At 49.2% G+C, this 16,206-nt stretch overlaps 2 protein-coding genes across 3 annotated transcripts in view; both read right to left on the reverse strand.

The window, feature by feature from the left end:
- GOLT1A (golgi transport 1A) overlaps positions 1-3,604 on the reverse strand; it is a 16,183-nt gene extending 12,579 nt beyond the window's left edge. Inside the window, exon 1 of the mRNA XM_011931830.1 lies at positions 3,396-3,604. Within this exon, the coding sequence (XP_011787220.1) occupies positions 3,396-3,420 (25 nt within the window). The 5' untranslated portion in view covers positions 3,421-3,604. The remainder of the gene's footprint in view (positions 1-3,395) is intronic.
- Positions 3,605-8,680: 5,076 nt separating this feature from the next.
- Positions 8,681-16,206, reverse strand: part of PLEKHA6 (pleckstrin homology domain containing, family A member 6) — a 157,710-nt gene continuing 150,184 nt past the window's right edge. For both annotated transcript variants that reach the window (XM_011931831.1, XM_011931832.1), the window contains 2 exons: positions 13,304-13,427; positions 8,681-12,604 (listed from right to left, as the gene is read on the reverse strand). In XM_011931831.1, coding sequence (XP_011787221.1) covers positions 13,312-13,427 — 116 coding nt within the window. In that variant the 3' untranslated portion in view covers positions 8,681-12,604; positions 13,304-13,311. The remainder of the gene's footprint in view (positions 12,605-13,303; positions 13,428-16,206) is intronic.

Here is a 16,206-nt window from a genome sequence, read left to right on the forward strand (position 1 = left end):
TCGATCTCCTGACCTCGTGATCCGCCTGTCTCGGCCTCCCAAAGTGCTGAGATTACAGGCTTGAGCCACCGCGCCCGGCCTCAAATTGGTTTACATTTTTTTGTTGTTGATACGGGTTTTGCAGTGTGCCCAGGCTGGTCTTGAACTCCTGGCCTCAGGCGATCCTCCCACTTTAGCCTCCCAAAGTGCTGAGATTACAGGCATGAGCCACCACACCCAGCCTCTCATGTCTTTAAACATCCCTTGTATGCTGATGACATTGATGTCTCTCTTTCTAGTCCATGCCTCTCTTTGGGCTTTGAAACTCCTATCTAGCTGCTTACTTGGCATACCTGCCTGGTTTTCTCTCAGCCATCTTGAACTGGACTAATCTTAGATCCCAGACTGGGTTATTTATGTTCCTTCCTTCAACTTATGCCTCCCTTGGTTGTCCTCAAATGAGTAAACATGTCACTACCGCCCACTCCACCACTTAAGGCAAAAGCCCACCCTTCCCCCATGAAATTCGCCGCGAAGTTTTCTTTTCTTCTCCCAAGATACACGTTGAAAGCTGTCCATTTCTTTCCATTCTTACCACCTAATTCCCAGCCACAGTCATCTCTTCCCTGGACTTCTGCAGCAGCCCCCATTTGGCCTCCTGCTTTATTCCTGCGCCCTCCCAGTTCTTCTCCACACAGCGCCCAAGGGTCTTGCAAAACATACAACCTGATCATGTTAGCATACTGCCTAGACTCCTTCGTGGCTGCGCACTGAGATGAGACTGCAGCAGAGCTCTCTCATCCACACCACGGCTCACAGGCCCTGCCTGGTGGTGCCCAGGCCTGCCTGTCCACCTTATCTCCTGCCATTGTCACTCTTGCCTGCCATGCTCCAACCACACTGTTCTCCATGGCTTCCATGTGAGCTCTTTTGGCTCAGGGCCTTGGTACATAGAGTTTCCTGGTCTGCAACACCCTGCCTCTCACTTGTTACTTGACAATGCATCCTCATCGTTCAGGTCTCAACTGAAATGTCAGTTGCTCAGGGAAAGCTGGTCCACTCTGTTCCCTGACCTAAATCTGGTTCCCTCATTTCTCTCTCTCACAGGACTTGCTTATCATATTTGGCAAGAGTACATTTACTTGCAGGCTAATTGGTTTAACAAAGTGTCAGCGTACCACTGGGCTGAGGACCCAACCCACCTCCCTCTATATTTTTATTCACCAGGTCCATGGTTCTCAACTGGGGTGAGGGGATTGTGGGGGGGAGTGGGGGGCAGGATGGGAATTTGTTTCCCAGGGGACACTTCACAATGTTTGAAGACATTTTTTATGGTCACAGCTTGGAGTGGGGGTGCTACTGGCATGTAGTGGGTAGAGGCCAGGGATGCTGCTAATATCCTATAATGTGCAGGACAGGCTCCCACAACAAAGAATTATCCTGCCCCAAAATGTCAGTAGTGGGGAGGTGAGAAACTGTGCCTGCCCTTGGTGATCTCTCGGTTGCTCGTGGTCCTAAAGACCATGAATATGCAGATTATTCCCACATTTCTGTCTCCAGCCCAGGCCTCTACCTGGAACTCCAGACTCAGATACCCAACCGCCTACCTGACATCTCACCTGGATGTCTAACAGCACAAACCAACTCAACACATCTAAAGCCCAATTCCTGCTTTCCCCCCACTCAACCCTTCCCATTGCACAGGCTAAAAAATATACAAGGCATTCTTGACTTCTCTTTCTCTCACACCCTACATCCAATCCATCCGCAAATCCTCAACACTTTCCTCAAGGCAGATCCAGCATGGACCACACCCCACTAATCCCCTGCTAACACCTTGGTCTCCTCCACCTTCACACACTCAGGACTGGCTTCCCTGGCTGGGCATGGTGGCTCACGCCTGTAATCCCAGCACTTTGGGAGGCCGAGGCGGGTGGATCACTTGAGAGGTCAGGAGTTCAAGACCAGCCTGGTCAAAGTGGTGAAATTCCATCTCAACTAAAAATACAAAACTTAGCTGGGTGTGGTGTTGGGCGCCTGTAACCCCAGCTACTTGGGAGTCTGAGGCAGGAGCATCGCTTGAACCCAGGAGGTGGAGGTTGCAGTGAGCAGAGATCCTGCTACTGCACTCCAGCTCTGAGCGACAGAGTAAGACTCTGTCTCAAAAAAAAAAAAAAAAAAACTGGCTTCCCTGCTGCTACCTTCATACTTTCACAGCCTATTCTCAACCCAGCACCCAGAGTGATCTTTTAAACGTAGAAATAGAATGCATCACACCACAGCACAAAACCCTCCGATAGTTTCTTATGTAAATAAAGCCAAGGTCATTACCATGGTCTATCAGTCTCCGGTGTCCTGACCCTTCAGTGACCTCCCTGACCTAAACTGTTAGGATTCTCCCTACACCTCACTTTGCTCCAGGTACACCCGCCTCCTTGTTGTTCTTCAAACACACCAAGTATGCTAATGCCTCAGGGCCTTTGCACTGCCTGTCCCTGCTTCCTGAACATTTCCCCTCCAGAGAGCTGCATGGCTTTGCTTTCTCACTTCCTACAGATCTCTGTACAAAGGGCACCTTCTCAGTGAAGCCTTCCCTGACCACTCTATATAAAATAGCGACCCTTCCTACCTTGAACTCCATAGCCTCCTCTTATTTTATTTTCATCTGGAGGACTTATCATCTTCTGATATACTACATACTTCTTTCTGTTAATTACCTGTCTCCCCACGCAGGGAGTTGGTTTCATTTAATGTTGGACACTTTGTGTCCAACACAGTGCTGGGCACACAGGAGAGACAAATCTGTTGAGTGAACCAAAGATTGTTGTCACCAGTTCTCAGATGAAAAACCAAAGCTTAGAGGCTTTAAGTAACTCACCCAAACGAAGCCCACAGAGCCACGGTTCTTCCCACGGCCGCAGACCTGTTCCAAGACCTCCTCTCTACCTCTTTCCCCAAAAGAAGGGGAAGGATGTTTAGGAGTGAGGGTGCGGTGGTTTGGGCAGGGGAGTGGAGTTTAGTGTTTTTAAGAAGCCCCCAGGGCCACAGGAGACCTTGATGGTGTGGGGAATGATGTCTGAATGGGCAGAGGCCTCCTGAGTCCACCTTTGCGGCAACCCAGTTCTAAGAACCCGGGATGGGAAAGGGGTCAGTGTGACTGGGGAACCTACCAGGTCCCCTGGGCACCAAACTCTGGCTACCTGTGGGCCCTGAGCAACTCCCACCCTCTGGAGAGCAGGGAGCCACACCCGGCCCTGCCTGCTGCCCCGGGGTGCCAGCACAGCAGCTCCCAGCCCCTGGCTCCAGAGGTCACGCTTGTAGGTTTCCTAGTGACAGCGAGCCCGGCTGGGAGAGAGAGCGAGCCGGCACGGAGCCTGGCCTGGATAGCCCATTGCAGCCCCGCTCCCTCCACTCACTCTGCCATTCGGTGATGGAGATCATGCCGCACTCAGCCTGGGGGGCCTTCCGGTTGGAAGCGGGCAAGTGGAGCGTGGCCCAGAGGACTCAGCTGGTACATGGTCACGGGAAGCTGACTCTTGGTTAAGTTGCGAAATGAGCCTATGGCAAATTATTAACTCCCCCTCCAACCCCCGCCCCACCCGCGCACACCACGCAGGTGCTTCTAGTCGCCGACTCCCTCCTCCCGTCTTCCGTCTTCCGCGCTCGCCGGGGGTGGGGGGGGGTAGGCACCGCCCTCCTGACCCTTTCCTCACCCCGGTGTTCTGCCTGCTCTAGGCTCTCGTCTGCCCCGCGAAACTTAGATTGTATATGGAAGCATTGGGATGTAGGAGGTGCTCAGGTTTCTTGCTTGGTTTGGTGGTGTGTGAAGAGTTGGCATCCGCACATCCCTTTGGGAATGTACTAAATTAATCTTGAAAGTCAAGCTTTTTGCTCTCTGCTATTACACATGCTAGGCCCTGGGAGGCAATGAGCGACTGAGTACAAAGCCTGTTGCTGACCTAATGGCAGAGCCAGATCCGGTTAAATCAATGGCAAAAGCGCCATGGGGAAAGTTAGATATGAAGAGCTTGGACCTCCTTTCCCCAAGCGTCGCCCAGCTTTGGACTTACTGTGAGATCGAGCTATGGAAGACAAAGCCCCGAATTTGGGGTTGGGGCAGGACTAGACAATTCAGGGGGCCTGGTTCGAGTCCACCTACCAGCTGTGTAGACATGGATTCGTCTTTTCCTCCTTTGGGTCTGCAAAAGGAAGGGCAGTTAGTTCCTAACATCCTTTTTTCCCCATCGCAGAGCAATGGTTCTCAATGCCAGGAGAGCCAACATCCACTTTGCAATGTCTCCTCTATCCAGAAATGAAGAAATGAATTTCGTAGATTATATGACTAATCTACATACATCATTTAAAAATGCAAATAGGCCTGGCATACCAAATGCATCATGTCAGTAATCCCAGCATTTTGGGAGGCGGAGGCAGAAAGATTGCTTGAGCCCAGGAGTTTGAGACCAGCCTAGGCAACATAGTGAGACCTTGTCTCTACAAAAATAAAAATTAAAAAATGAGCCAGATGTGGTAGTGCCTGCCTGTCGTCCCAGCTACTGGGGAGGCTGAGGTAGGAGGATTGCTTGAGCCCAGGAGGTCGAGGCTGCAACGAGCTGTGATCAAGCCATGCACTCCAGCCTGGGTAACAGAGTGAGATCCTGTCTCAAAAACCAAACCAAACAACAACAACAAAACCAAGGAAAGCTGACACAATTTAAAAAAAAAAAGGATAAATTATAATAAAACATGATGTCTTTCAATATATAAACACTCAGGCAAGACTTACCAGAAGGCATAAATGAAATAGGCAGATTGCTTGCACCTACACATAATATATGTTGGAATTTAAGAGAAATAGAAGACGAGCCATTCTGTGCAAAAACAAAAATCACACACATGCAAGAAAATGAAAGAGTAGCAGGCAGTGAACACCAGAAATAAAAACTGCTAGGTGAGTAATGACAGACCAGATGTACTTGCATATGATAAGAGAGGGAAAGCATCTTAATTGAGATAGGGATGACACAGCAAGGCAAATTAGAGAGCACAAGGTGGAGACAATATAGGAGTATAATGCGCATGCAAAGGAACTGGGTCTTACGTACGTGTGTATTGTCAAAATAGCTCCCATGGAATGGGGTCGCCATGGAGTACCACAACACATCGACCTCTGGCTTGAAACATATCAGTGTTGAGATAAAATTCAGTCTCTGGGATCTTAAAAGGCCTTAGAGATCATATATTTCCAGTGGGCAATGGGGGATAGAAGATAGATTGGGAAGAGAAAAGAAGATAAAAATGGTTTAGAGCAATTGCATGTGGACACCTGGGACAGTGTTGTAAAGACAGGACATGACATTTCCACATGTAATTGTGACAACGTAAGTGTTCATCCTTGGGCTGCAAAAAACTTTAAACATATAAAGGATGGCAATAATATGAAATAAACTCTAAAACCTTTTACTAAGGAGACACAGCGAGATCTCCTGCATCTCAAGTGTCTTTGATTTCATGTTTGGTTCTCTCACATCTCTTCTGTTAAATATTTTCAGTCAATTTATTTGCTTATCCAGTATCACCTACTGATTGGAACTGTTTTCTTTTCTTTCTTTCTTTCTTTCTTTTTTTTTTTTTTGTTTTTGAGACAGAGTCTCGCTCTGTTGCCCAGGCTGGAGTGCAGTGGTGCAATATCGGCTCACTGCAAGCTCCACCTCCCGGGTTCACGCCATTCTCCTGCCTCAGCCTCCCGAGTAGCTAGGACTACAGGTGCCCGCCACCACACCCGGCTAATTTTTTGCATTTTTAGTAGAGACAGGGTTTCACCGTGTTAGCCAGGATGGTCTCGATCTCCTGACCTCGTGATCGCCGGCCTCGGCCTCCCAAAGTGCTAGGATTAAAGGCGTGAGCCACCACACCCGGCCAGAACTGTTTTCAATCAAATACATAGTAGTAGAAATCTTATAATCCTTTTGGCAGACAAGGCATGGAGTAGATTATTCAATAATTTTGAGACAATGTCTTTTATTACTTTTAAGCTTCTGCTCCATAATAACCATCTCCTAACTTTCTGAGTTTTCATGAAACTTATTTTTAAAAGCTTACAAAACCTTTTGGTATTACTGTCAATTGGAGCATGACCAACTTTTACTGATCGTGGGTTTAGTTCAATTGTACATTTGAAAGTTGTGCAGGATATGGGACAATTCTTGGTTTTAGAAATCTGTCCTGTGCATTGCAGTCACTAAATGCCAAGAAGAGTTTTGCACCCTTAGGATTGAGACAACTGAATGCCCCAAGGGGCCAGAATCATCCCCATTGAAATCACTGGTAGGTTAAGAGCTTCATCCTAGCTTCATGAAGCCTTGGGCATTTTATTTATCCTTTCTGTGCCTCGGCTTCTTGGATAATTAGAGTACCTATGACTGACATAGAGGATGAGGACTCGTGAGTAAATGCATGTGAAGTGTGTAGAACCAGGTACCTGGCACACAGTAAGCACTTAATGAACCATTGTTATTGCTATTACTGTATAGTTATAATAATTACTATTGTTATTAACATTATTAGTATACCGTTAATATGCTTTCTACTGTCATCTCCAATTGTGCTAAACCACTCCTACAGGCGTATAAAATAGCAGCTGGGGATGCCCCTCCCTGTCCCTACCCCTAGCCATGGAACCCACCTGTGAGCTCAGGAGAATTAAGCACTCATGATACTGGGCCCTCCTGGCCTGATTCTCTGGGTACTGGAGCTGAGCCCAGAGGGGCTGTCCACAGTTCACCCTTCTGGAGAGGGACCTTCATAGGGACATTCCCGGGAAGGGGTATATGCAGGCCCTGGAAGGCTGGTGCTAGTCCTCGACCGATGGCAGTCTCATGACCCTGCCGTGATGGGAAAGGGGTGGCGTAGTGCAGTTACCTGGGCTGGAGGCGTAGAACTGGCAGGGGAGGGACACCTCAGAGACGGCACAGGCCCTGGTGATGTCTTCCAGCAAAGGCTATAGAGCTAGTAAAGAAGGGGTCCTGGAAAACCTTCTCCCTCTTCCCACATCAGGCCCCTGCAGGTGGCCAGGGAGCCTTGGCAACATCACCACTTCCACTTCCTCACATTTGGAAGTGAATTTGAGTTTTCAAAGTGATTTTCATCCATTTTCTCATTTACCTTTCTTGAAAGTTCCATAAGATTGGTGGTTAACATACCCATTTTCCAGACGAGGAAACTGAGACTCAAGAATTTAATGACTTGTCCAAATCTTCATGCAGCTGGCAAGGAGCATGTTGCTAGGGGCAGGAGTTGAGGATGACATGCCACCTTCTCTCATTGATCTCAGTAACGAGGTGAGGCTCGGGATGAGCAGGGGGCCGTGGTGTGGCCCCAGTTCCCTGGCAGCAGCAGAGTCTGAGGCTTGACTGCCTGCCTGACCCTGTCGTGCCACTCTTCAAGAATAAATAAATGATCACACAGTTACACAGCACTGCTCCTTAAAGGGCATTCTGCTAGTTGCATTTTCATTTACATTTATCAGCTACTGCCCCCTTTTTACAAATCCCAACCTGGCTTGATCTGGGTAGGGGGTGGAGCAGGCACCAGCTGGCATCATCTCTTGAGAGGAGGATGCAGTGATGCCCTGTGGTGCTCTGTGGTCTCACATTCCACCTCCTCCCCAAGCCCTTGCCATTGGCTCTGGCTCAGATGGAGGCTGCAGATAAAGGCTCAGCCCCCCGGAAAGTGACGAGTTCTCCAATATACACCCCCCTACCCCAGCCTCTGATGCAGGCCCTCCCCCAGAGCCTACATCTGGTCACAACTCTCCTGGGTTCACAAAGGACATCATCCTGGGGATGTGACAACATCCAAAATAGAGTTACATTTAAAAAATGACCACCCCTGTACTAGCCCTTAGAAATGGGAATAGGTGTCCGGAATTCAGCTTCAGCCATGAAAGCCAAGTCAATGCAAGATTAGGAATTAGGAAGCTTGCTTTCTCATCTCTCTTTCTCGCTTTTTCTTGAGCCATCCCTCCCTAGGACAACGTGCAGAAGCCCAGCTGAGCCTGCCAGTCTCCCGGGTGCACCTCTTCTCTTCCACTACCCACCCCACAAAATTTACCAGGCTTCTTGACGCTTGTTTCCCACAGTAAGATTCCAAATTGAGAAGCGCCGGTAAAGCCCTTCACACAGAGTATCAATACCTGATAACCACTAAACACCTGTCAAGAGAAATAAACCAAAGGGATGGAGGCAGGATGAGAATTGGGGTGGCGTCATACCTCCCATCAAATTATGCACCTTCTTGTAAAGCAGCAATATAGCACATTGTGTAGTAATCAAGAAAGCCTGGGAATTCATTTTCTTCTCCTGCTGTCCTATCCTTTGTCTGAGTCAAACCAAGGGAAGGTGCCAGGGCCTGAAGCATCTGATACTCCCATTATACAGAACCTTGGGAAAACCCTGATCTGGGGTCACCTGAACTGAAATGATGATGCTGGTGTTGGCAGCATACGCTTGCTTCCCCAGCTCCTGGGGATAGAGGCTGAAAAGGGCAGGCTGAGGCACAGGGGAGGAAGGGAGCATATGTTTTGCACCCAGCCTATCCCCCAGCCCCCATTCCCCTTTCCTACCAACCCCACAAGCTGCCAACCCCACAAGCCCACAAGCACCACGAGGGCAGACACAGAGTAGGAGACACACACCACATGTACAAAACATTCATTTTATTTCCTGTATTGAGTTTATACAAACTTGCAAGATACAAATGCAGAACTCACTGGAATTCTTCGGTACCTAAATCTAAAAAGAATGCTGCTGAAAGGAGGAAGCAAACTCTCACCTGTTTCAGTCAGGCCGTCCCCTCCTCCTGGGGAGGGGGCTCATTGGCTAGAAAGATGCTAAGGGGATGCTACAGCTGGTTGCCCCCGACAGAGATTCCATCTATCTAACCTTCACCCTTCTTCTAAGGTCACTTTTATACTAAATAAAGACACTGAGATCATAAATTTCCTTGTATGGTTTATTGTCTAATACTAGCAAATCAAATTGGCCCCAGTATGTGCATAAATAGATATATATGTGTGTGTGTATACATATATATATGTGTGTATATAATATTTTTTCTTAGTTTTAAGAGCTGCCAGGTAGAGGGTGCCTAAAGGAGAAAGGAACTGGTTCCCTCTTGCCATAGCCAGCCCTGCCCAAAAACATGCCTTTCCCAAAGGTCGGAGAGCAAGTGTGCCACTTGCGATCTCAGAAAATCTTCAAAGTGACAGTAGCAGTATTTGATTGCAGCCTCTTGGTTATTGATCATGGAGGTAATGTGCTCGTTGAGAAGGCCCTGGATGAATAATCAGAGCGTCCCCAGGTGGGTCACTTAGCCCTGGACCCCCACCTGCGCTCTGTTCATTCAGAGCGGGATGTTCTAGGCTGGTGGCAGGGTGTCAGTAAACGCCCCAGCTGGGAGGCCAGGCTTCAAACGCTGGCCAGGAGCTCGGCTCTAGATTCCCAAGCCCTTGATTTCAGATCTAGACAAAGACTTCCATCCTGCCCAAATCCTTGCAAGGCCAGAGAACCTTTGCCCAATTTGATGGTTGACAAAGGCTGAGCCGTTTGGAAGGCTGAGTCGGCTTCGTTCGGTGCCCCTGTGGCAGCCTGCTGGGGTAAAGTCCTGGGGGTTTCTTGGGTGAGGTTGAGATGTCACCTTGTCTGAAGGACCCTCCTTGGCTCAGAGGCTGATTTCGCAGTCTGGATGCCAGACTGAGGTACCATGCCTTTGGTACAGCCCCCAGAGAGAAAGGTTGCAGAGGGGGGATGTCATAGATGTGACCCAGACCAGAGAGGGATCGAGTGAAAAGGAGTGTGACAAGCCCAAGGAACTTGTACGTGTCTGTGCTAAAGGGCCAGGGATGGCCCAGAGGATCCCAAGCCGCCTCCTCTGGGCTTCACACCATCTCGTAGACCAACATCCTTAGTGCTGTTTGGCATAGGCTGCCATTACACTGTCTGCTCTTTCCAGCAGGCTGATGAAGAGGGGTAGTCTAGCAGCCCATTTGGGGTGCAAGCCTGCATGGGTCTCCTTTGTGCATACAACTGCAAACAGTTCCTTCCAGAGGATTCACGCCTGACAACTGCAGAGGGTCATCAGGAGTGGACAGTGTAATAAAATCCTTAGGCCAGGACTTCCGAGGGAATGCCCTGCCCCTGGCAAGATGCTCTCTGGGTGAGCTCTGCGGACCAGCCCTTTCCTGACTGGGGAATAGGATGGAAGGAAGCCACTGTGGCAGAGGGAAGGGCACAGGGCTGGGACCTAAAGGCAGTTACCCCATCTCCTCACCTCATTTGCCAATTCCATTCAGACATTGCACATTTTGAAAATAGATTTGCTTTTTTTAAACAAAAGCAGAAAATAGATCTGTCTTAAAATAAGTCTTTCCTCTCCTCTTCTTTGGATCAAAAAGGCAAGGGGTATGGCCTTGATATGCTAGGAATGATATGGAAAATAAGGGAGAGAAAAACGGGCCTGGGCAGGAACTGTAGGAAAAGATCAGACATCCAAACAAATATATTACATATATAGATCTATAATATGTATAATCTCCATAAAACATATATTAAGGCATGTAAAGCAACATAAAGAGCCAGCTTTATGAAATAAGAGGTGAGAGAGAGGTGGCAGAGGTGCAGACATTATTTCTTGGTATTTTACACGTATTTCTAAAAAATATTACTTAAAAAAAAAAAAAACGAGACAGACAAAGCGGCAGGAGTGGAAGGCCCTGAAAAATCTGTTTCCTGTGGAGGGAGAAAGGCGTGGGGGAAAGAGGGAGAGAAGATGACCTGGGAGCCAATCCCACCTGCCAGTCTGCAGGGGAGAAAGGGCAGGTTTGGGGTGCTTGAACTGTGAAGATGGGAAATATAGCCAAGGGTCACGTTTAAAAAACCTGCTAGAAGTGAAGATTGGTGGAATCCTCCCAGGCTGTAATCCCTCAGAAACATGAGAATATCCTAAGCACCTAGAACAGTGCCTGGTACATAAAAGGTGCTCGATAAATATTTGTTGAGTAAATATTCATCTTTACTTGCATATGAACCAGTAACTGTCCCAGCCATGAAGGAGTGGAGAGGAGTTAGTAGGTGTTCTTGGGACCGCTGGAGGTCAGGCTGAAGCCTCTGGGTGGCAACTCTAGCAGAGTGAAGGCCTAGGGGCCACGGTGTCTTCAGCTTCCCTCCTTCCTCCTCTCTGGCTACATTCATCTCCAGGTGGGTGGAGCTGAGGAAGAATGCGCTTTGCTTTTCTGTCTCTCCCCCACTGCCCTCCCTGGGCAGGTGGATTGTGAGAGCGCCTAGCCTCAGCCAGTCCTCGTCTGGGATGCCTGGGATGGGGGATGGTCCTGAAATCCTGGGAGGCCTCCCAGATTAAGGCCTCATCCCTCCTTCTCAAAGCATATTCTCAGCTGGATCACTGCACATTCCAGGGGGAACAGGGCAAGAAATATCGCAGAACTGGGTGGGTAAGGCCCCAAGGCTGACCACACCCTACATAAGACAAGTCCTTCTCTCTGCCCCTTACCCCAGGATCGGGAGGCAGACACCAGGCACAGAACTACCAACAGCCATCTCCCAGGTAGTCGCTACTCAACCCCCTTCACTCAGATCCCCACACCAAGCATCTCCACTGAGGCTACCTGTGCTCCACTGGTGGGTCCTCCTGGGGATGAGGTGGGAGGAGCAGAGGAGACAGTCTGGCACGGCACTGGGCACTAACCTAAGGCTCCACCTGGGGAAACCAATCCGATACCCCTTTTCCATCTCCTTCCTTCCTGCTTGACTTGCCAATATGTCCTGCTGCTTCCCCCTCCTCCCACTCTGAGGATCTCTCTCTCTCTCTCTCTCTCTCTCTCTTTCTGTCTCTCTCTCTCTGCTACCCTTCCCAACCTGCCCTCAGACACTGCACAGACCTGCTGTTCTCTAGCCACAACCAGCACTGTTCCCTCTGGGAGCCAATAGCCTCTCCCCATCTCTCATCACCTTGTCTTTGGCTCAAGCAGAGTGGTCAGTCTCCATTGGACCCCAGCGAGCACCCATAAGCAAAGCACTGGGTTTGTCAAAGCCCTGGGTCCAGCTGAGGCAGCCAGGTGGGGCTGATGAGGATAGGGATGACGACAAGTGCTGTCCTCGGTGTCAGGCTGGCTCCAAGAGGCAGTGTCCATCTCCTCTTCACCTCTAATCCTTACATAAGATAGCCACAGGTGTGTTCTCCACCACGGCATGTCCCCCATCAGGGATTGTTCCACTGGAGTCACCACAACCCCAGCCAGGGCAAGGCCGAGGCTCCCTGTGACTTGGGCATTAACGAGGATGGTGCTCCCCACTGCCATCTCAGGCCCTGGCCCAGGACCACGGTGTGAGTAGTGAGAGACAGGGTTAGGCATAGTGGGTGTGTGGACACTGAGGTATCCACGCTCCTCTCGGCAGCAGCCCGTGGCCCCAGCCTGGCTCCCTGCGGCATTCCCATGGGAGTGCAGGGACAGGGGGCCAGGGTGGGGAGCCAAGACCTCAGGTGGGCAGAGGACGGCTTCAGAATGTGACTCTGTGGAGCTTCACAGCATTGGCCTCAGCCAGGGCTTGCACTGGAGAAAAGAGAAATGGGGTGAGAAGAGGGTTGCACAGAGGAGCAAGGACTCCAGCCAACCTTCCCAGGAGAAAGAAGCCTCATCCTGCAAAAACCTGGCAGAAACCCACTCCGGTCCTTCAACCCTGACAGGGGAACAAAGGAAAGGAAGTCAGTGTTCTTTTCTACTTGACTGAGAGTGAGTGGTTGTGGGCTAGGGGCAAGGGAAGGGTTCACAGCCTTTGGCTGTAGTTGTCAATGTTATTTTAAATTACAGTAAGATCTGGGAGTTGAGAAACAGCTTCTGAGGGCTTCTGAAGGTTCTGCATCTGTGTATCTCAACAGATGGAAAGCTTGTCAGCAGACAGGAGGCACGGGGTGGGGTGTCAGGGGAGAGCCTTCCCTGAGAGAAGACAGGTAAGGTCTCGGCTCCATTCCCTGCCTGCTTCTGGAGAAGCAAAGGCCATTGGCATCACAACATCCAAGAAGCGGCCCTGCCAGCCGGTTCCAGCCCAGCACTGCGTGGGGAAGCTGGCTGGATGGATGGATGGATGGATGGATGGATGGATGGATGGATGGATAGTGGGGAGGAGTGGTACAGGGCACTGGGGTAGGGGAGAAGCAAAATGCCAAAATGAGAGGACACAGATGGCTCAATGGGGGTGAAGGAAGGGGCCCCATTCCCCAGGTGGATGAAATACAGTAGAAAAGTGCTTACGTCAGAGCTCAGACCCGCATGGTATGGCTGCTGTCGGCGCCCCGTGGGGATTCAGACGACAGGGGGTTGGCTGGAGGAGTCGGGGAAGCAGGGGAGGTGGGAGGGCTTGGGGTGGCACATTGCACTGGAAACAGAAATGAACAGGGAGGTGAATGGGGGTTGGTGGGGAAGGAGGGTGGGCATCCAGAGCAAGCGAGGCCCTCCCCAGGCGGGGAGCGAGGCAGGGAGGCAAGCAGAGAGAGAGCACTGAGCTTGGAGCTTGCTCAAGCTAGGCCAAGCTGTCCTCGTTCCCAGGGCATCGTGGAGGAGAGTGTGAGGCCCCAGAGGAGACCTCGCCGAATCTAGGCTCTGCTGAGAACCAGTGTGACTGTGGGTAAGGCCAGGCCCTCTCTGAGCCAAGGGCTCCCCTCCCATCCACACAATGGGAAGATTCCCACACCTCTCTGCAACTGTGCAGACGGAACCAGGGAGTGGTACTTTATATACCGCAGCGTCACTAACGATAATGATTAATAGTGCAGTAAAATCACACCAATCCAAACCATCTGGCCCCATTTAATGAACAGAAGTGAAGTGACCACCATGTTAATCAGTGCCATCAAAACAGAGATTTCTGATCAACTTAAAGCGAGTTCTGTTAACTTGGCACAGTCAAGGGCTCAGAAACATGTTCCCTGCTAACACTTGAGACCTCCTTTCATCAGTCCAGTAAAGTCAAACTTCAGTCCACCCCTAAGCAAATCGAGACAAGCCTGAAATGACGTTTGAATTATTGAGATTTTACTCTATTATCATTATTATTCCATGTTAAGAATAGTAAAGTGGAAGGACAATGAGAAGGGAAGACTTACTACTGGGGACAAGCTCTATGCAGCCTCCAGACCCTCATGCATCCTCACTGTAGCTGCGAGGCAGGAGGATGGCAGAGACAACATCCTCGCTCAGGCTCAGAAAGGAACCAGACCTCAGCCAGGGTCACACTGCATTTCCACCGAGAGAAGGGTCCCAACATTGAACTTCCCAGTCCCTCGTCCCCACCCTACCCTGAACCTCATCACCTTCCCTGCCGCCTGTGCAAGAGAAAGAGCCAAGGTGGCTACTCTCGTTACATATCTAATACACCTACATGTGCATAGAACATATGTAGCTCTCGCATGGATGTGAAGTTGTCTGCCTATACACAATACAAAGTTTGTGCATGGATCTGGCAACACCATGTCATTACACTCATTGCACACAGCTTACAATAAGCGTATTTGTGTACTTCCAAGCCTGCACCCTTCCATGTGACCCAACACTTATAACTCATGTGCAAATACACTCACAAACACTTTCAAACACACATTCGTGTGCACAGCCACATCACTGACCCAACGCTTAGTCATCTAGCAGTCTCAACTTCTAAAACAGCCAAGAAACCAAAAACACAGCAAAAGATATCTCCAGGAAGCCAACATAGAGGTTACAGCCTACAGGAAAAGCAGTGAGGCTCTCAGAATTTACTCATAGGGACCCCTTAGAGTCCAGTTACTCTTATTTTTTTTTTTTTTTTTTTTTTGAGACGGAGTCTTGCTCTGTCGCCCGGGCTGGAGTGCAGTGGCCGGATCTCAGCTCACTGCAACATCCGCCTCCCGGGTTTACGCCATTCTCCTGCCTCAGCCTCCCAAGTAGCTGGGACTACAGGCGCCCGCCACCTCGCCCGGCTATTTTTTTGTATTTTTTAGTAGAGACGGGGTTTCACCGTGTTAGCCAGGATGGTCTCGATCTCCTGACCTCGTGATCCGCCCGTCTCGGCCTCCCAAAGTGCTGGGATTACAGGCTTGAGCCACCGCGCCCGGCCCAGTTACTCTTATTGATACACAATTCTAATAGGTGTTGACTCGCTGGGTTTCTAGCCCAGGGGAGATTAGAAACAGGAAAATTCGAAAGAGACAGAGGAACTGGGAGGCCCACTGACATCTGTAAGAAAGCACGACTGAGGAGAGAAAATGTTTTGTAAAAAGCAGACATAACAGCTTTAAAAGAGTGATAGTTTGGGAACATTTAGCATAGCTACAAACAGATCTATGTCCATTGTGGCCCTAAGGACATTCCTTTAACAGAGGTCGGCAAATAAAGATATTTATAATGTAATACAGGAGCAAGAAAAGGTCATATGTAAACAGAACTTTGTTAAGAAGGCAGAAAAATACTAAATATATATTAGAAATATATCCATCAACATAGTTAAAATTTGCATGTGCTGCAGATGTGAATCACACATATGTGATATTATAAAGTGTGCAAAGTACCACATGCGTGCAGAAATGATCAGTCACACATACTCACATTCATGACACTGTACTTTCTCCCAGCCTGTGCACACAGACATAAGTTCACAATACTGCAATATATACACTGTACACAACATATACACAAATATGCTTTATCGTTTCCCGTGCTGCAGAAAAGCCAATCACACATAAATACAAGCATTCATAAACATCACCTCCACCAATGTATTGTACACTCACATACATGTACATTTATGCTCCAACAGCTTACCATATACCACCTGGAGTCATAATGGGTCTCCACACAACGTCCTTAGACATTTTACACAGATACACACATTGCTACATTTGTACTCAAACCTTTCCTCCATTCTCACACTGCACACTTGAATACACACAAATAAATGCATGTATCTACAAACATTACCAGATCCAGACACTGCACATGACATCCATGCCACACGTACAAACTCAAAAATGCCATAACTTCCCACATATTACATACCTACGTCTGCATGCACCGGGTGGATTTGTAAGCATAACAGCATTCCTCACTGATTACTCTGTCCACGCCACACACCACACACGGGCACTGAACTCTACTCGCTGTACCCGATGCACATAATGCTC

The sequence above is a fragment of the Colobus angolensis genome, unplaced genomic scaffold, assembly GCF_000951035.1.
Source record: "Colobus angolensis palliatus isolate OR3802 unplaced genomic scaffold, Cang.pa_1.0 Scaffold91, whole genome shotgun sequence".
NCBI classification, from domain to species: Eukaryota; Metazoa; Chordata; class Mammalia; order Primates; family Cercopithecidae; genus Colobus; species Colobus angolensis.